This window comes from Xiphophorus maculatus, chromosome 12 (genome assembly GCF_002775205.1).
Source record: "Xiphophorus maculatus strain JP 163 A chromosome 12, X_maculatus-5.0-male, whole genome shotgun sequence".
NCBI classification, from domain to species: Eukaryota; Metazoa; Chordata; class Actinopteri; order Cyprinodontiformes; family Poeciliidae; genus Xiphophorus; species Xiphophorus maculatus.
Window position 1 is genome coordinate 6,826,353 of NC_036454.1, and position 20,535 is coordinate 6,846,887.

The 20,535-nt window shown below is 35.4% G+C and overlaps 1 protein-coding gene across 3 annotated transcripts in view; it reads left to right on the forward strand.

Annotated features, from left to right (window-relative positions):
* Positions 1-20,535, forward strand: part of ksr2 (kinase suppressor of ras 2) — a 109,091-nt gene that overhangs the window by 57,826 nt on the left and 30,730 nt on the right. For all 3 annotated transcript variants that reach the window (XM_005803835.2, XM_005803834.2, XM_005803836.2), the window contains 9 exons: positions 6,408-6,477; positions 8,168-8,251; positions 8,562-8,647; positions 9,773-9,793; positions 10,022-10,131; positions 10,925-11,093; positions 12,958-12,999; positions 15,870-15,939; positions 20,402-20,450. In XM_005803835.2, coding sequence (XP_005803892.1) covers positions 6,408-6,477; positions 8,168-8,251; positions 8,562-8,647; positions 9,773-9,793; positions 10,022-10,131; positions 10,925-11,093; positions 12,958-12,999; positions 15,870-15,939; positions 20,402-20,450 — 701 coding nt within the window. The remainder of the gene's footprint in view (positions 1-6,407; positions 6,478-8,167; positions 8,252-8,561; positions 8,648-9,772; positions 9,794-10,021; positions 10,132-10,924; positions 11,094-12,957; positions 13,000-15,869; positions 15,940-20,401; positions 20,451-20,535) is intronic.

Consider the following 20,535-nt stretch of genomic DNA (forward strand, 5'->3'; position numbering starts at 1 on the left):
GCCCTTGCCAAAGATGATAGCACAGCATTCTGCAAAAGTCCTGATCGGCTTGTAGCTGTTGCTATAGCAACTGAGCAACCTGGCTTTATCTCTTGTTCTTCAGAGTATGTTTTTCTTCACTTTACACAGGGAAGAGGGGGAAAAGGTCTATTTTTCAACCCCATTCTTAGTTTGTGTTTTGCTGCCACTCTGAATGTGTTTTGTTTCACTTTGGAGAAATACTCATTAAAATTCATAGATGGAAAGCATTGTGAATATGGTGTGCAATAGCCTGTTAAATATCACTGATATATAACACTCATGTAAAATAATACAGCACATTGTGCAGCTAACGCCCCCACATAATTTTACAGTCCTGCTGAGTTTTTATTTTGCTCTCCATAGCCCACTGTAAGATATGAATATGAATATTTTTGTGTTTAATACTTATGTTAATAAACTTATACCAGCTTCTGTTTGAAAGTTTAGATTTAAGTTTTGCATCTTGCTCAATTTTTGTTTTCTGATGTTGAGCTGTTTCTTGTTATCTTGAAAAACAATTTTTTGGGTTTAATTTAAGTTCTGCCAAGTATGTTAGTCTTCTCTTTGAGATTGATGAACTCGATGATTGTTTTATTTATGAATAGGTGAGTAATATAATTGACTAAAATTTACATAGATTTTTTGCTATTTATTTGAGTACTGTATCTTTCTACTTTTGCATACCTGCAGTACCTTTCTCCTCTGTCAGAAACAGTAAAGTTGATCATTCAGTCTACAGGGGACCCAGCTCAGGTAAACATTAAATAAATTATATTTAGCTCTGAGTAGGCTCCTAGTGGTCTCTTTACATCTCACATTTGTACACAAATCTGTGCTTTCTTTAACCCATGTGCAGTCAGAACATTTTGTTTTTTTCACCATATTTTAGTTTGCATTTCTATTTTAAACATGCTCAGAAATTAACACAACCAAACACACAAACACCATTCTTAACCCCACGACATAGTGTTTGTCATTTAACAATTTGGCGGAGGAGGGAGGGCCATGAGAGCCTTGGCTTAATTAGGCTGAGGACAAATGGGAGAAGATGGAAGAGGCCACCCTTGTCTGGCGCCTTGGGGTTTTTAAACTCCTACAGGCTCATTTGTCACACAAGCAATAGCTCACATGCATAAACTGCGGGCAGACCCTAGATGCATTTTATAGCTTGTTTTATTGTTTTTCTTCTTACTACAGTATATGCCACCTTTGTGGAAACACAGACATTTGTGTGATTTTCTTGCAGTTTTAGAAATTTGCCGTTTGTACATTAAATAGTTTTACATTGAGCTTTTTAACGCCTGTAATGAAGAGAGACTGAGCATTAACATTAACAAAACTTATGATTCATATAAGTATATAAACTTCTATTAATCTGAAAACAAGTTTGAGAAAGAAATGCACATGACAGCCTTCTCAGGAATATTCTGAAAACGTCCCATCAACTTTTCCACATTGTATTTTGTTACCTCATACTTGCATACTTCAATAATATAAAAAGAGCAAATTGCATTTTTATTCAGCTCCAATTAATATTTAATAGAAATTCAATTATGACTGCAAGTTTTTTTAAGTATCTCCTTACCACTTACTCTTCATAATATATGACCAGAATGTTTATACATATGCACACATATATACACATAATCTCTTCTTTTTCTTGTGAACTGACACTATAAACGAACTAAATTGAATTATTTAATGTTGTTAAGATATTAAAAAAGGTGTAGGAATAAATCTCATCCCCCCCATTGTGTACTAGTCAAAACTGATATTACTTTGATATTACTGACTACAAAATATGAAGCACTAATTAACAGACTATTGTAACTGATCATTTATGTGGTTTTTAATTGTAATATTTCAATTTAAATATTACTTCAAACATTTAAAGTGTATTTTGGGAATAGACTGAGAAAACAGGCAGAAAAACATAATAAAGTGAAAGACAATTATACAACAAAGTTACTTGTCTTCATTGATTTGATTTAATACTGAAAAGATTGGGCAGAAGTATAAACTTATTTTATCTTTACAAGTCATATGAATTAAATGCATTCAAGTGCAAAAATTTAACAAATAGTGTTGGTGTGAATACTTTTATTGTTCTAAGATGCAGTATTGATAAATGCTCAAAAATACTATTATGATACTGAATCTGTTATTCCCATCTACTGAAGCCTCAATTCAGCAAAAGAAGTACAAGCCATTTTACAATGACTAACATACTTCACAAATTGCTCTCATACCTACAAAAGACTTTAAAAGAGCCTTCTAACATACTCCACTAAGGATCACAATGCTTTCTTTCATGGCATCATTGCCATTTAACTTTCTCTTGATGCAATTTTGTAATGGATGTCTCCAGTTGCTATGAAGGTATGCTACTTAGCAACCACATTTGAATAGATTCAGAGTGGAAGAGCAGAAAAGATAACTCTGTTTCCTTTACTCCAACAATATGAAAGATGTTACAATGAGATAATCATGAAATGCAACTAAAGAATCTGAAAATAATCTTTTTTTCTTAGATTTGCTGTCTCTCACAATTTATTCTATCATACACTGACTGTTACATACATTGACTGTTTACTGGAGTAAACAGTCAGTGTATGTGTATGTGCCTGATGGTGCCATGATGATGGCACCATCATTCATTTCTGAATGATGGTGCCAAAAATAATAATTCTTGAAATGTGTTACAAGACTTACAACTTTAGAGAAGAGGCTTTAAATATAGGTGCATGGTAATATATTGCATATCAAGCATATGCATTTTTCTAAAAATTAGATATCTCCCATACCCTAGAGATTCTACCACTTGTGCAGGAAAAGCAGTACCCTCAAAGACTCTTGTTGAAGATAATGTCAACAGCACACTCATACATATACAGAATGATAAATAACTTCAGCCCTGCTGTTGACAGGTCAAGTCATCTGCCAGTTGCCAGCCTGGCCGACAAGAGCCAGATGATGTCAGTTCCCTATTTTATTAGATTATAGGGATGATTGAGTGTAATTGAGCAATGCATCGGAGTGCAGAGAGAAGACATCAAGCCTCTAGAGAGACTGGAGGTGGAGCAGAGGAAGGGTGTTTCAGGAATCAGGAAATGCTCGATGGCACCAGAGCCACAACATTATCATTGTCTACAGCTGGTGATTATTAGCAACCTGGTGATCAATTAATCAAATTGATTAAACCTCTTACAAGATTAAATATTGGCAACACATTCTTTATAAGGAATTACTGAGTTGTTCTGACAACAACAATGAAACCTACTCGATATTGGGAGGGACATGGCGCTTTTGGGCAGATGGTATTTTGAAGTACAAATTAATGCATTTGAGGACTGCATTTGTTTGAGCAGCCAGTTGGGGGAATTCAGGCAGAATATCTAATAAGATTGTCTTGGTATCTCTTGGTTCTTTCTATTAGTAACACACTAAGCGCAGTAGCTTCATGCAACCACCAGGGCCAAACAAAAACCTAGGAGCATTTTTAGATTTCAATTGCCTCTTTCTGCCCCATCAGGTAAATACTTTGGCCTGTATTTATCTTTCTCTATACGACTGACGTGAATTTTGAACATGAAATGTTCCAAAGGAAAAACCCAGTAGAAATAAAAGTCTTTAAAATTCATAAAATAAATAGCCACTGCATATGAAATTTTTATGTTTAAATCCATCTCATTTCACACAGTCCCATTTATTGGACTACAGGCATTTTATGCAGCGAGAAAAGAAGGTCCAGGGGCATTTATTTCTTCAATGTTTTATCTTTACACTTCCCTGATTAGTTGTTAGTTTCTGTATTCACACAGAAACAGAACACTTTCAAGTTTCCCAGAATTATGTACTCCTGGGATTCATTTCTAGCTAAAAGCATCACAATACTCATGAATAAATTTACATAAAGACTCACAAAAAAAAGCATTTATGTCTGACTTGTATAATATTGTTTCCTTGCCATCTTTACTTCTTCTGATGTTTTTGTCAGTTCAGAGTTGAAGTTAATTGAGTAGCGTTTTGAAGGAAGATTTAAAGTAAATCTTTAATGATATTAATATGTCCGTGGTTGGTGCCATAACTCAGGACTTCTACCTGAAACAGTTGTTGACTTGCTTTGATGTTGGGTGTCTCTGATACCAATATTACTAATTTCAAATTAATTATTTGCCAATTATCTAGATCCAACACCTTCATTTTTTACAGCACTGTCTTGCACACAGCACTGCTAAAAGTACAGTACAGTTCGATATGGTTTTGTCAAAAATAAATGGCACAAAGCTAAGTGTGGCATGTGGAGGATATAAGATGTCAATTTTAGTGACCTGTGTTGGAGCAGTAGCACATCTAAAACATTAGGCCACTTTAAAGTGTTTTTCTAACTTTATTTGCTTTCAGAGTTATCTGTAAACCTATTGGGCAAGTTTGCAGTTGGCTATTGAGCTGATTTAATTTTATGCTATGAAATAGTTTCAATCTGCAGACACATTAAAAGTTTAGTGCATGTCTCTGATGAGACAAAAATTGCTTCATCTTGATTGGATCATTACATCTTCATTCAAGGAAATTTTATACATGAAGTGCAAGGCTGTTGGAATGTCCATTTAGCTAAAGGGACCTAAAGGGACATTCCACATACACATACAGAACTACAGTGCAATACTTCAGTAATTTCCCATCGCTTTATTTTCTTCCAAGTAGTCAGACTTTCTTATAAACTCTAAAAGTGGTGCTTTTCAAATTTGTTTCATGTTTGCTGAAGGTCTTCCTATTGGAAAATGTGCATTGGTGGACCGCACATCATATGCAGCTGTCAAAAATGAAAATAAATATCTCTCTAATATGTGTGAGCCTTTGATGTAATTGCGATGAACTTCATTGAAATAATTTTTGATGGTGGACTGTGAGGTATTAAACTTCATCAACACTTTTCTACATAGTTATTTTGTTATTAAATCATTGGTACACCTATCTTAGTGCACAGCTCCACAGCTAACAAACATAGCCAGTGCTGTTGTGTGGGTTGCCATGCTCACCATTCAGTAGGAGGTTACACATAGATGTACTGTGCTGCTCAATCTCTGCAGGCTCTAATGGACCATGCGAAAGACATTTTTGTGAACTTCTATTTAAGCTAGAGTTGCTCACAATGGACTGCAGACAGCATAAAAGTAGCCCAATCACTAAATAAACCCTGTTGCTAAACCCACAGAGATTGAATTGTATTATAGAAAATATTTGATTTTGTTTTCATTTCTGATGCTTAAAAGAGTGCAGCACACAGATAGCTTGAATTGTTCTTTGCTGCTGACACATGGTTTTGTGTGCTAATGCATATTTAATTAAAACCTTCGCTTTTTCTTGTTTTGCTTTTATATAAAATTTTCTCAAGAGTCTTAAAAATGTCAAAAACTGAAGGGAATTAGATGACAACTGACTTGAAGACAGGTCAAAAACACAAAATCCCATTAATAGCTGGTTTGTGACACTATTTTCTGGAGTAGATGTCATTAGTTGAAGAATTGAAAGCATAGCGTATAACTAAAGTGGTCAATTTCTATTTTCTTTCATTACTTAACTGAATTCTTATGTCTTGCCATCTAAGTTGCTGTAGTTATGCTGTTATTGTTTGAGTTGTCCTTGTCTGTGGCAACTTTTCACATGCTCTTCAGTAATCAAAGTATAATATGTATTCTATTTCAATGGATCATTAATGTCTGTTGGTAAGAAGTTTTTAGAGGGAGCTTAATCAATTGGATCTAGTCAATTTCTGCATGGTTTGGAACAACACATACAGAACTTCAACAATACCACTTTGAATAATAGTTTAGGGAACCAGTTACTCCCGAATACCATGAAAACGGTGTGTTGATTGATAAACTCACAGATGCTTTGACTATAATTGCTGTGACAGTTATTTTCAGTTGCTTGCTGAAAATAACAAGCAAATCAGAGCCCAAATCAGATAAAGATTTGGGCTCTATCTGAATAGAGCCCAAATCTATTCTGATAGTATTATGACCACATTTGTCAGTTTGTCCACTTAGCAATTAAGGCTGGAAACAAATTAACTAGCTGTTTCATCCCAATGAAAACATAGCTGTCAGTGGTATATGACCATTACCCTTGTCATCAATTAGGTCATCACCAAGACATCTAATTTATTGTGACATCTTGACACTCAGTTGTCTGAACTGCTGATTACATCTGAGACTTAAAGGTTGCTACAAAAGCACGCCCATACTCTGAAATGCCATATACAATAAATGAACAGTGAATACAAGACATTTAGTCAATTCTTCATAGATATTCTGTCAGAACTACCATTTAAAGTGGAAATAAATATGAAGACCTTACTCTTTCTTTGTTCTTTTCTGTAGACACTCTTTCAGTGCCTCGCTGGTCCCCACAGATTCCCCGAAGAGATTTTGGAAACTCCATAAAGCACCGGTAAGTCTAAAGAAAATTGCGTGTTGTGGAGTGTTGGAGGTGGTTAATAAATATGCTCCAATTTATGTGATACAATGTTGCAAAAAAACTGTATTGGGCAACTAAATGATTTCTTCTGTTTTTGCTTTTTAGTCACACTCAAAATGTTTGCTATCAAACCAGTTTTAAAATGAAAGATAACAATAAGTAAAGAATGAAGTGTGGAAATCATTTTAATTATTACAAAAAGAAATATTTGTGCATGAAACCTAATAACTGGGTCTGCCATCAAAACTATGCTATGACTGGCATTTAGTCTGTCGCCGAAATAGGACTTTTGGCCCTATTTTTTTGCAAAATTGTATTAATGCTGTCAAATTAAGATGTTATTTTATTTTTTAGGAAGCATCACCTGTTTGCTCTTAAGCTTAAGTTTGCAATTAGAGAGAGGAACATTGTGATGACATTGTATTACCGCCTTGAAAATAAGCTTTAATAAGCTCCAACCCTTTCCCACAGTCCACCTTCAGCACATCATCACAACAATGCATTTCCAATTATGCCGTTCACAGCAGTTCACAGGAGTGTTGAACTGATAAGTTGCTTGGATTTTAAGCTCAGCAGATGCACAGTTCCACCAAGTGTTGCTAATTGCTGCTGCTAATCTGAAGGAACTGAGTAGGAGTCGCAGGGGAACTCTAATGTGGGAGCTCTGCTGAATAAATAGGCAGTGCATTGTGCTAGCAGGCATCTAGCCTGCAATGGAAGATTCAAAGGTTTCTGAAGCATGCATGATTGAATCAAAGTAACACTTTGTATGTTATTGATAAGGGAATGATTTCATAATTTGATATAAACCTCAAAAAAGTTGATTTTGCATAATATCTCCCCTTTAACACAACAAGCTATATGAATTCCATTTGTCTATTTTAAGATTTTCCTTTCTTCTGTGTTTTTTTAGATAAATGCATTTGTTTACACTGCCACCCCCTCTTTGCTGAAAGATAATTTCGTCATGCAGCAGCTGACCTCACTGTCCTACATAATTGACAGTCCGCTAAAACATTCTGTCAAATGGATTTGGTTGGAGTGAGGTGTGACTCATTTGAGGCAAAGGAGGAGTCTAATAAAGAGATTTTAATTCTGTCAAACTAGATTAGTCACCTGCCATTAGCCAGCCAGCGACACCACTGGCGTCCAGTCGTTGCATCAGTAAATACTGCCAATTGTCACAAACGTGTTTGGAATGGTCAGTCAATCTGCGCAGGGAATTGGTTCTTGCTGCAGAGCACCGTGGATTTGCTTGAGAAGAGGCTGCGTTGGACTCTAATCATGAACACAAGCTTGAAAACTCCCGATCACTCAGACTGATCGTTCTATTGATATTAACCCTGTGACCTCACTACTGTGCTTCAGATTGTCTGTTCGTTCAGACTGAGTTTAAAAAAGATGGAAAATGAAATGGACCCAAATTAAATCAGCAGGTGAGGAAATTGCAATGGTAAACACTGTTATACAAGAAGCTCCTGCAGGTGTGTATTATCCTTGCAAATAGGTTATATATGAAGAACCAGACAGCTGGCAAAACTAATTGTGAATTAATGAGCATTTATAAGAATGCAAAATGCTTATTAAGATTAATGTTTTTTTATAGCTACAAAGATGTTTGATATGATGATACCACCTTTATTGTGTCTTTTCTTACTTGCAGGTTTTCCACCAAGTACTGGATGTCCCAGACATGCATAGTATGTGGAAAGGGAATGTTGTTTGGACTAAAATGTAAAAACTGCAAGTAGGTATCATGACTATTTGACAGCTTTCACTTAAATTTCTAGTAGTAAATAAGATCTGATCCCACATTTCTATAAGTTTAAAAAAAACAAACAAGTAAATCATATTGATCTTTTAATTCTTTTAATTGTGTGCTTGACATTTGTCTAACCTCTTTGTTTTCATCTTTATTACATACAATTGCAGTTTGTATTTCTTTATTTATTTGTTAATGTTAATGCTTCCTGTTTGCATAAGTTTGAACTCTGAGTAAATATTCAAATGGTAACTAATAGGCACTAATTTAGTCTCTGTATTCTGTTTGCACATAGGCTGAAGTGCCACAACAAATGCACCAAAGAAGCCCCACCTTGCCATTTATTGATTATACAGCGAGGCGGACGAGAATCCCTCAAAGGTAATATATAATGCTTAATGCATACATTGTATTGATAAAGATTGTTATAGACATTTTTGCTTTCACAGTCAAGACAAGTAATTATGAAAGATTATAGAGTTCACGGAACATGATAGTCTTTGTCATGTTCCTATTTTTTCTCATCTCATTAACTTTACAAAGGAAAATCATACTGTAAAGCCTTGGGGTAAAGGCTAATTTTTCACGGAAGTTGGAACATTTTTATCCTGCATGAATGCATCTTTACCTTAACTTGTGTCGCTCCAGGCACATTTTAATTTTCTGATGTGTGTCAGGCTGCTGGTAATATGGAATAGTCCCTGTTTAGTATCACCCACAGCTGAGTTTGTTACCTATATGTTTTTCAGAGTGAGAAATGAGGCACTTTGTCCCAGAAAATTCAGTTGATACTGCCAAAATTTTGATTGTTAATGTGTGACAAATTAAAGAAAAAAACTTAACTCAATAATTATTTCTATTATTCCATCTTTGATATGTAAAGTTTGCATTATATAATAACTTGATATCTTCATTGGAGGATGAAGATTGTTACACTGGCATTTGTCTTATATTGTTTCAGCTTTAAACTAAAAAATGTTTTGCACTGCTATCACAAGATAATTATTCCTTATCTTTATATAATAGGCAAAACAATTTTGCTCGTCATGAGTCTATTTTGTTCATTTATTTTCCTAGTAAAGTATGTAGCATCACAAACTGATACTAAGTACTTGGTTTGCTGAATCAGCTGCCCCAGGTGAAAGCTAATGATTGGGCAGCTTTAAGTTTACTGAGATATCCTAACTTTTGTAGGTTCTGACAAACGTCTTTTTCTTAACTATTTCATTAGAAGAGAGCAGATGCCTGCACTCCAGATCCATATCTAATCTCCCCTTATAATTATTCATTTATTTTTAATTATCTTGGCTATAAAAAGTGTGTTTTTGTCCCCACAAAAGAGAAACCTTCTAATTGCAGCAAACAAAATGTTCTAGACTGACTGATGAATCAAGTCTGTCTTGAGCAATGATTTGGATGATGCACTGTTTATCCTGACACTAACATCACTGAAAACTAAAAACCCCTTTGTCTTCTCCTGCTTTCCATCTCTTTTTTCCAAATAAGACCAACAGGGAATCATTCAAGGTAAGAAGCTCTAATTGGACCACTTCAACAATGCTTTTATAAGAAATGTGACACTTTTATAATAGCATAAACTCCTTAAGATGTTTTGAGCATTTCATAACAAGTGGTGAGATTTGTTTTCTTTTTTAAATAAGAAGCAGTGCTTGACTGATTTTCTTGAAGTTATTAAGCAAGTGTTTAAGTTTCCCACAGAGCTTAAGTGCTTTTCTGTTTTCATTTTTTCTATAGTAGCTCGTCTGGTACGGACTGAATCAGTGCCATGTGACATCAACAATCCACTCAGGTACACAGACCTGCACATCAGTCAGACGCTCCCCAAAACCAACAAAATCAACAAGGTAGGCATGACAAATAAACTCCAAATTACATTGTTTGTAACTTGTCCTACATATCACTTTCTGTCATTTATGGGAGCGGGTTATGAGTCATTGTTATTTCTCAGGGGATAAAAAAGGGTACAAAAATATCTTTCAGCGACATTGATGTTTACACAGATGCATTTGCTTTCACACGCTGAATGTTTGGCAGCTCAGGGTTTATGTTTAGTTCCTCTGGAATGAAGTTTATCATATGATTCCCACTGTGCAGCTAAAAGTGAAGGTTTAGAATGAATCTGTGGATAGGAACATGAAAACAAGAGCTTCAATAGTACTAAACCTTGTGGGCTATTTTACCAGTACGGCGTTCATAAATCTATTTTAAAAATAATTTTGGGTAGATAGTTCTTTAAACTTTCTTCCTTTCTACATATCGATGTGAATTGATAAACCATACATAAATCATGTAAGAGTAAACAGTCTACCAATTAAATTACCAATTCCAGAATCTCAATCCTGAGTGTGATATGTATATGCTGCTCATTGTTAGAGAAAAATAAGCAAATTAGTAAATAGAAGAAAAATATCAAAAAAGTGTGTACAACCGAGACTGACAGGAAGAGTAAAGAAACAATGGGAATTTTCAAAAGAACTGGTTGGGTCTTCATGTGTCAAAAATCTCCTCTTTTTACTACATTCCTGAACAAAGAAGTAAAGCTATGAAGCAGTATTTTTTTCAAACAAACATTAAGGATCAGGCTAAAGTTTTTCTGAAACCAAAAACATTCAGAGATTTTTTTCTGTCTCTCTTCAGGATCACATCCCAGTCCCCTACCAACCGGACTCCAGCAGTAATCCATCATCCACCACTTCCTCCACTCCATCCTCCCCGGCTCCTCCGTTGCCCAGCAGTGCCACTCCGCCATCACCACTGCATCCTTCTCCACAGTCGGCACGGCAACAAAAACAGTTCAACTTGACAGGTAGGAACACACAAAGTTAACAAAACATGGTTCAAGTTAATGTTCAAAACTTAACTGATATATTCTCATTCTTTTTACAATGCTGTAAAAGGATATTGCTTTACAAAACCAAAACTAAATATTTGGTTGTCACAAAAAATATATCAGTAAGTTTTTATCATTTCATATCTAAAACCACAAGTTTGTGAATAGCAGTCATATGACTCATTGATTATTCGGCATGTAGCATATTTTAAGGTGCTTCCAGTGAAATGTAGGTGGACAAAACTTACAGAAAAGTTGTTGACTGGTGTTCAGATGCACATGGAAGTATGGCAATATTTATAAAAACTAGCCTTTCAAAATACGTCCACACAGCTTGTTGGTCTCTGGCTGACAAAATCTCAGAAAGCAGAATAATGGGCATTGCATTTGGCATTTAAATTATCCAGACCGATAATTTAAAAATGTCTTTCTCATAAGCTCAAAATGATACCTGCTTTGTGGTTGGGACCCCACAAGACCTGAGAGGTGTTCAGTTGGCTGGACGTAGGAAGTTTACCAGTATGTGTAGTTACTCTATCAGTAGAGCATTTCAAAAGATATAATATATTAGAACATAGACTCTGCAATAACTGCCACAATGTTTAAACTGACCTGCTCCTTGCACCATAGAAATTCTGAAAATGAGTCAATAAAAAAATGGACAGCCCCTTTAAAATTAAAATTAATGTTTGCATCCTTTTGTATTGGCTTAATTTCTCAAAGAATCTACATTCACTGAAATAAATCTCCTGGACAGGTTTACAAGTGACAAAAAGGTGATAACTACTACTAGAAAAGGGTGAGGTAAATTGCTTTGTTTTTATATGAAGAAACGTGTTGTAGGTAAGAAACTTGAAAATTTATTTCTCAGAATCTGTCATTCTAAATCTTTAAAAAGTGCGGGCAGGATCTTAAGCCCTGCCCAAACTAACCTGTACCTTCTGCAAAATACATTTCCTTGTTTGAACCTGCTGTCCACATTCAAAGTTTTTGATAAAAAATACTTTCAAACTGGGAAGTTCTAAAATACTTTATGTGACATTGAATCAGACATTTAAACATGCAAACTGTGACAACAGTGGAGTGACGTCTTGGAACAAAAAGAAAAGGTTATTGCAGCCAAGGGTGTAACTTTGTGTTGTAAGCTGGTGGGGACGAGGAGGAACTGGGTGGGGGGCTGGCGATGTTGGGGGGTTGCTGATGCACCCACAGACCCACAGTTACTGGAAGGCCTTTTCTTTTTTAGTGCTAAGAATAAAGCCAAAACTTACATGTGAATGCCTTACAGTCTTATTCAATAAATTAGAATATATGTCCTGATCAGGCTTGTCAGATTAATAGTACCTTTTGAAAGTAACCTTTTAGCAGTTATTAAACATACTACGAAATATAAATATGTTAAAACGGAAGTAATCTAATTAATCTATGTAATGTATTTCACTTGGTGATGGAATTACTAACAAAGGAACTTTTCAGTCATTTGTTTTCATTAACACCACCTTCTTTGCTTTTTGATTGAAATTCCACTGTCAGTGTAGGTGAAGATTTTCTTCAAAAACAAAATATTACAAGGAGTGAAGCTCAGACCTTAGTTGCATATTTTGGGAGTCTAGAAAATTTCTATCTTGCACAAAAAGTTGCCATTTTTGCAAATTTTTGTATTTTTGAAAGTCTTTTTTTTTTATCTTAACAGGTAAACAGGTAAAAATGCAGTTTTGTAAAAACTTTAATAATTTCATTGAAAATTAAAATGCATTTTGTAATCCCTCTGTGTATTAGCCTATTAAAGCTCAAATTAGATGATTTAACTCTGGCTCATCTGTTTTTTCTCCTTCCACAGCATCCAGTTACTTCAAATACAAGCAGCAATTCATCTTCCCTGGTAAGACCCCGAGTAATTTATCATTTTAAATCCTTCAGTGCTTTGAAACTAACCAATGATGAGTAAGGCAGAATGTTTTGATGTCAGTAGTCATTTTTTTTCTTTTCTCACCTTGGCTTGTTGAAGACTCTTGGCTCCTACACCCACTCATGCTTGTCTCATTTGGGGTTCCTAATGATTTGTCAGAGCCCAGATTCTCTCGCTTTTGTCAACAGTGGTACCATTCACTAGTAGCTCATTTGGCAGCCTATTACAGCTGGGAGAACCTGGAGAGGTTTGGGGGAAAAGCAGACGGTGTAGCTTGCAGAGATCTGTTAAGGCAGGTGCTCTGTTTGTGCTGTGCTGCGGACAGCTGCATGTGTTGCTTATTGTCGACTCATACTCTTTTTAGTCAAATTTACGCTACCTACCTTATTCATCTGCTTAACAGAACTAGTTTGCCGCTTTCTTTTACAATATTATGTGGAAGTTGATCCAGTTTAACACTAATGTCATAATATGTTTAATGCTGGTTCTCGTTTACAAAAGAAAAGACAAACCACTTTTACAGGATATAAGGTGCCTAATGGCAAGACCAGCATTGTGTTGAATGTTTTCGAATGTGAATGTAATAGCTGTGATAAATCTTTGTGGGATCATTCATGTCACAGCATTCATATGGCTGAAATATAGAGATTTGTCATATAAATTACATATTGCATATGAATGGCTTAGATTGAACACTGAGCGCTTGCAGGTTCTTGGAGCCAGTCCATGAAAGCATTCATGAGAGCTCCACATGAAAAAGAAAAAACAGGTCCCTCTTGCTGTGAGGTGACAGTGCCAACTTCTAATGTGCCATGCAACTGAGGGACTTTCTGCAGCTTGCACTTTGTGCCACAAATTGTCACAGTGTGTTAACACAGGCAGCAGTTATGATGTGTCTCTCAGAGGTAGAGTCAACACAAAAGCTGCCCTTACTTCATATTCCCTGTGAAATGTTGCGCTTTTAAAGAACAGAAAAAATAACAAAACTTCACTCATATAGCCTAATTTAACAGCTAACATATAGTTATTAAATGTACAGTTCTTAAATTATGAGGTGTGATGTTATGCATGTAACCTGACCTTACCTTACTGTTTAAACAACAATCTTTACTATTATTTAAACCTGTGGTAAATTGTTTTTTTTTTACCAAAAATCTTTAAAAAGGGTTGTTATAGAAACTTTCGATCTCCATTGGTAAGCTTTAGAGGTTTCTGACCTTGTAAATGTTCATGGTGGCAAGATAAGTATGTCATCCTCATCTGGTTTTGGTTGTCACAGTTGAAGTTAGTTTAATTGTATTACTTTTATTCAGGCAATGGGCACATTTGGCAAGATGCTACTGTATTTTCTAATTAATGAGTTTAAAAAATCAATACACAACACCTTTAATTGAATACTGTATTTTCTAATTGATACCACAGGAAAACTGGAAAACATGCATTATTAAATAAAGGATCACTGACACTGTGACCAAAGTATACATTTAAAAAAAATGCTTCAGATAAATATAGACAATTTTAGATTATTTTAAGAACATGTTTTTTCATAACTTAGTTATGAAAAAACTAAGTTTTAAAACAGACATATTAAGACTTTCTTGCAATTATGCAAGCACAGGATGGGTGAAACCTGCTAAAAAAATACAAATAAAAAAAATTTCAATCCTTGTATGCGAAAGGTTCTTAACTCTCACTTAAGTCTTCAGTAGACTCATGTTTATTTATGTATAATTGCACTGAAATAATAATAATAAAAAAACTGGATTGATGTGTTTTTGTCTGAGTGCATGCCAATGCAATAAAACATTGATGTATATTTTAAGGGAATTAGCCATGCTTAGCTGTGGTGTCAATCATTTCGGAAAGTTCTATTATGTACAGTAAAGTAAAAATATGAACAGTTTTTTTCCCTACACATATGCAGATACTTATCCCATAACACACAGTGCCATGCTAGGCAAAATTTGAATACACAGACATTTTACTGCTGACATTTTTGCATCTAAATCTTTCTGTTCAGCATTTTTATTGAGATAAACAACTCAAGAGATGAAATGAAAAACAATTGCTTCTTTTTTCAATTTCTGACGATGTTACTCTTCAGAAATGACATCCATTTTACCAAAAATACTCCAGTGCATGCATGATTGATGAAAGGCATTCTTTAAATCTAGTTTTTCTTTTTTTAAAATCAATCTTAATGTACTTGTTCCAAACAATATCCCTAATAACTTCACTGTCACATTAAAGGTACCTGCTTTAATTTTGGTAACCAATGCAATGAAAACTACTGTAGTTATGATCAAATGATGAAGAAGTAATTCATGTATTTACCTTCATAAATGTAATTTAAAGATGTCTTGGACTGGTTTGCAGATTCTAAATCAGTTTGTATAATTTATTAAAAATTATTGTAGACTAAAATTAAATTAAAACTCTTACACCATGTGCTGTTCGTGTCTCAGAAAACACATAGCAGTTTCTCTCTCTGTTTTTTGGAGAACATGGATTTGTTTCACCAGCTTTGTGAGGTTTGTTTTGCTACAGCCAAAAGCAGCAGTGGCAGGACTCCATGTGCATAGTCTCTGCAGTACCAGAAAGTTTTATAATTTAGACTTCTCGGGTACATCCACCAACAGTACAAGTGGATGTGATTAGGTTGTAGTCTTGGCATGACAATAATGCAATCGCTCCTTCTTCAAGTTTTCATTTGACAGAACCATACAATTGTGCTTGTCTAATTCATAGATAAGCTACCATTGCTGAACTACTTATATATATATGCATATATAACTTTGATTGCTTGGATACATTATAAAGGGTTGTAACTTCAATGTCTCCAGATGTTACACCAGAGGCACCTCCCAGTAGAGCACCGCAAGTCATTCTGCATCCGGTCCTCTCTGAACAGGGGTGAGTAGAACACATATTGTTATTCATCCATCCCTTTTCCTCTGTCTGTCCTTGTCTGACAGTATACCGTGTCTCCTCCTTGCGCTTCTCTCTTCCTCTCTGTGACCGCCGCTCAGAGGCCAAGTCAGACTTATTGGAGCACAGATATTTGGGTGACAATTTCAATGTGAGGGACGACATGACGATTACTCAGAGACTAATGTTAGCATGGCCTTTACTTCACGCTACGCTTGGGATGCCAAGTGGATTTTCACTGACTCTTTGAGGAAGCCACTGGTCATGGGAAAACATCCGGAAGAGGAGGATAGGTGATGAGATGCCTTTCGACCCTGATGTTAATTGGATTAGCATCTCAATCTAACACAGGAAACAAGAGAAACTTAATCTACAGCAGATGGTCAGTTGTAATGATATCATTGTTTAGACTACATTGACAGAAGAAAATACCAAAGTATATTTTTTTGTTATTCATATAAGCTATACAGGAAAAAGCTGATCTACAGTAAAGGCACATGTTTAGACATCAATATGCCAGAGTGCTGAAACAGCTGCCAGCTTTAAGATCAAATATTTTAATAAATATCTCAAAGTAAGAGGAATCAATTAAGAAAATTAATTTTTTGAACAAAACAGATGACTTTTTTTCAAAAATGGCTTACCATAATCCACTGCTAATGGTTGTCAAATACAATTGTTTCAGTAACTCAAGTGAAACGTATTATGTAGATCAATTACACAGAAATGGATGTTTTTAAGCCTTTATTTCTGTTAATTATATTTTTCTGCTGAAGGCTAATGAAAACATGATATTTAATTTCTTGGAAAGCTAGAATATTACATCTAACCAATAACACAAATTTTATTGCAGAAATGTGGGCTTAATGTAAAGTATGTTTAAAGGTTCTCATTTGCAAAATGCACTTTTAATCTGACAAATGAGCCTCATCAGAACAAATATTCTATGACTGGAGATAAGAAATGAGCTCTTGAGGAGCGTAACCCGGAGAAACTGAGTTAGAAGTCTCCCTTGCAAACTATACGTTTCCCCACTGTGATTAGTCAGTCAGTTCATCACATTGTTTTTCTCTGCTTCTGTGGTGCTTAGAAAATACTCTCCATTTGTTCATGATGCATTCTGTCATCTGCAACTGAATAACTTTAAATAAGTACCTCAGAATAACATTGTAAACGCTTTTGTCTCTGAATTCTGTGACTTAAGTGAAGGACTTTCAGCTTTTTACTGTTTCTCTTTTCTGGCTGTTGTCTGTCTTTTGACAAATGTAAATACATCAGCAAAGTTTTAAAACCTATATTCCTCTTTCACCAGTGTTATTGTCCCTCTCTACCCACATCTTGCTATGCTGTTGCAGTAGCAGGTGACAGATTTCTCTGGCCTGGACTGCCTCATCCCAGGGTTAATGAGGGCCTGTTTCAGACCTCAACGCCCTGCAGGATTCCCTCATTAGAGCAGAGATCGAACCGCTACTATGAGCCTCTGGCGCCACAGGAAACACATTATTTTATAAGTTGCCTCACCTGTAGTCTCTGCCCAGAGTCCGGGAATGCTTTGTTAACAAGTGCTAATGTACCTCTGGAGAGGTTGTTAGAGGTTACACACTAATGTTACACAGTGAGGAATATGAGGGCTTGTTTTAGTCATGTTATTGCCTCCCACTGTGCATGAATCTGAAGGTATACATCCTGAGGTCAGAAATTAATTGGGCCTCAGGGTGAAAATGCACTTTGAAGTTAATAAAAAGATTTAGACAAAAAAAATTGAGGTCAAGAAATGGGAGTTTCTTACATTCCTACCCTGCTCAAAATATATTCATGAATCCATCATTGTTCTTTTGCAGTGTTGTGGAGTGGTGCTGGTAATTTATTCATAAAAATTGTCTCCAGGATTCTTTCCGATATAATATGATGAGATATCATGACATAGTGATGGCACAAGAAAGGGAAAATAAAAAACAATTAAATGCAAAAAAAAAAAAAGATAGTGGTCAAAAAAACTTCTCAAACTATTTCATGAAGAAAAAACAATATTCTGTGATTTCAGTTCTAGGCCGCTGTGACAGAGAAGACACCTTCTGTAAAAATGACTAAAATAAAGCAGATGTAATTTCAGAAATGGCTCGAAGCTGTGAAAATGGCTCATTTTATAGTCATTGAGGTGGCCTCAATAACAGACCTCGTGTTTAACAAAGAGATTCTACACCAGCGGGATGGCTGCTCTTTTGGTGTCTTGTTGAAAGCAGACTGAAAAAAGGTTACCAGTGCACAGACAAAGGTGGCAAGTAGCTTCAATATCCAGCAACACAGGCTCAGATCCACATTTTTTCTCTGCGACATATTTATTGCGTCGTGCTTCGGTGCACAAAAAGTGTCTGTAGGTATAATAGCAAATATTTCAGCTTCTCTAAGATTGCTCCACACCCACAGGCACCCACAGTTTATCAGGTGCACCTGCAATCAATCAGCAATCAGCGCAGCGAAGCAGCAACACAGAATACATTTCCATACAATAAACAATCCAGTGGCTCTTTTTTACAGCATCCACAAAACTTTGATGTAAATAATTCTCGTGTAATTAAAGCAGAAATAATGCTTCATTTGGCAAAGTCTTTGTCAAACACAAGTCCGATACAAAAATATAGTGTATTTTCTTGACTGAATAAGATTTCTTTTTCTCTTTTGAAATGCATATAAGATCAAACCCAAAATTTATTTTGGAAACATTTTAAATAAAACTTGAATTTATATCAATATACTCAAATGTATATGCTGGAAATGTATGGATACAACCTTTAAAAGGATATGCTGCTTCCCAGGTTTCTTAGCAGTCTTGGCAGATGTCTAAATATGAGGTGACATAAGCTACGTTCACACAGGAGGCACATACAGTACGACCCTTATCTGACATTTCATTGCAGGCTCTACCACCTGATTTTGACACACCCACCAAAATTTTTTTATTTTTCCCACTTCCATAAGTGGTACTTATTCAAATATGTATCCAATAGTTCTCAAAGTGTCTAGCCTGAAAGATCATGTTGAATTTTTTTTACATCATTAACGTGACACATGCATCATAATTCTGCACCAGAAGAAACCAGCATCACAATCCCACCACTCCTGGTTCCGAGTGTCGATCCAAACAGGCTTCTCTTCAGAAGCTGCAGTCAATGCTCCACAAAAGATGATTGCTATTAGTTATGATTTATTTTGTCTTATTACGATCCCATGACAATACTGTCGACTCCCATGTCTGAGTAACTTTCAAATTTATCCACCAGTGGCCGCATCCATCACTACTTCTGTAAACAGTGCGCTACTGTGTGATCAATTAAAGTATAGAATAGATAATTAAATCATTTCTTTGCCTGATTTGTACTTTACTTTTCTAAAGATCAGAATGTTTGGGAACTTTTGATGAGTAATCTACAACTTCCTGTTTTCCTGTGGTATAAATTTCATTTGATATAGCGGCCCAGTTACCTTATCCTTCAAAGAGGGAAAGACAAGCAAACATAGCATTCAAGGTGTTGCTCTTCATAAGTCAAAGTACGGCTATTAAGAACAGCCACTTAGCGCACCCCACATGTTAATTGCCACTCCTGGTAAAGATGTGTGAGAAAGTTTAAAATAATCCAGTCTTTTGTTCCACTAGTATAATTAAACACAGAACATTTCTGCCTTTAATTTGGATGCATTTGTTTAGTGGAGGGAAAAAAACAAATTAAGAAATAATTGTTTTTGTTTTCTTGTTTTACAAAATTACAGAGCCACAATTAGTTGCACCCCTAAGAATCCTATTAAAAGAAATGGAAATTAAGCTTTTTAAATTATACTTGTATGTAGAAGCTTTTAATTAGCAAACCATAATTTCATGTTCCACTGGGGAAATAAATATGACTTTGACCATTTCAAGTTAAGAAAGACATGTTGTTCCAGTAAGGCAGATTCATTGATCTGCTATTATCTACAAAAAAGCTATCTATTGTAAACTTGCCCATATCTACAGTCAGAGCAATAAATAAGCATAAAACAAAAGGAAGTTTAACAAGGATACAATTTTTTCTCATCGCTATACACATCGAAAAGGATGGTACAAATGTAAATAAATAAATAAAAATAAGTGTCTAAAAAATGAATCTGAGGATCTGAGCGTGCCAGATGTCTGACACTATATCTTCATCTGCTGAAGGTTTGCAGCAACACTTTACAGTAACTATTACCAACATATCACACCTTTCTTTCACAACCTCCATTTCCAGAGGGAGTTGCAAATGTCACAATCACTAAAATCATCTGTCCATACCAGGTGGATTTCTGGTTAGAGCCACTGCAGTGTCAGAAAATCACTTGACTCCAGGGATCAGTTCTTTAAAAGTGCTTAAAATTATATTAATGTAGAGACCCTATTTGCTTATATTTTCATTAAAACTTGCCTTTCTTTCAGGAATGAGGGCAACCCCTTACTTCAAATCGAAGTGGAACCGACATCAGATGTGAGTCCTTCTTTGATCGATCTGAATTTAGGTGTAACTTCAAGTTTTCAGATCAATGGTTGCTTTGCATTTCCACATTGTCGTG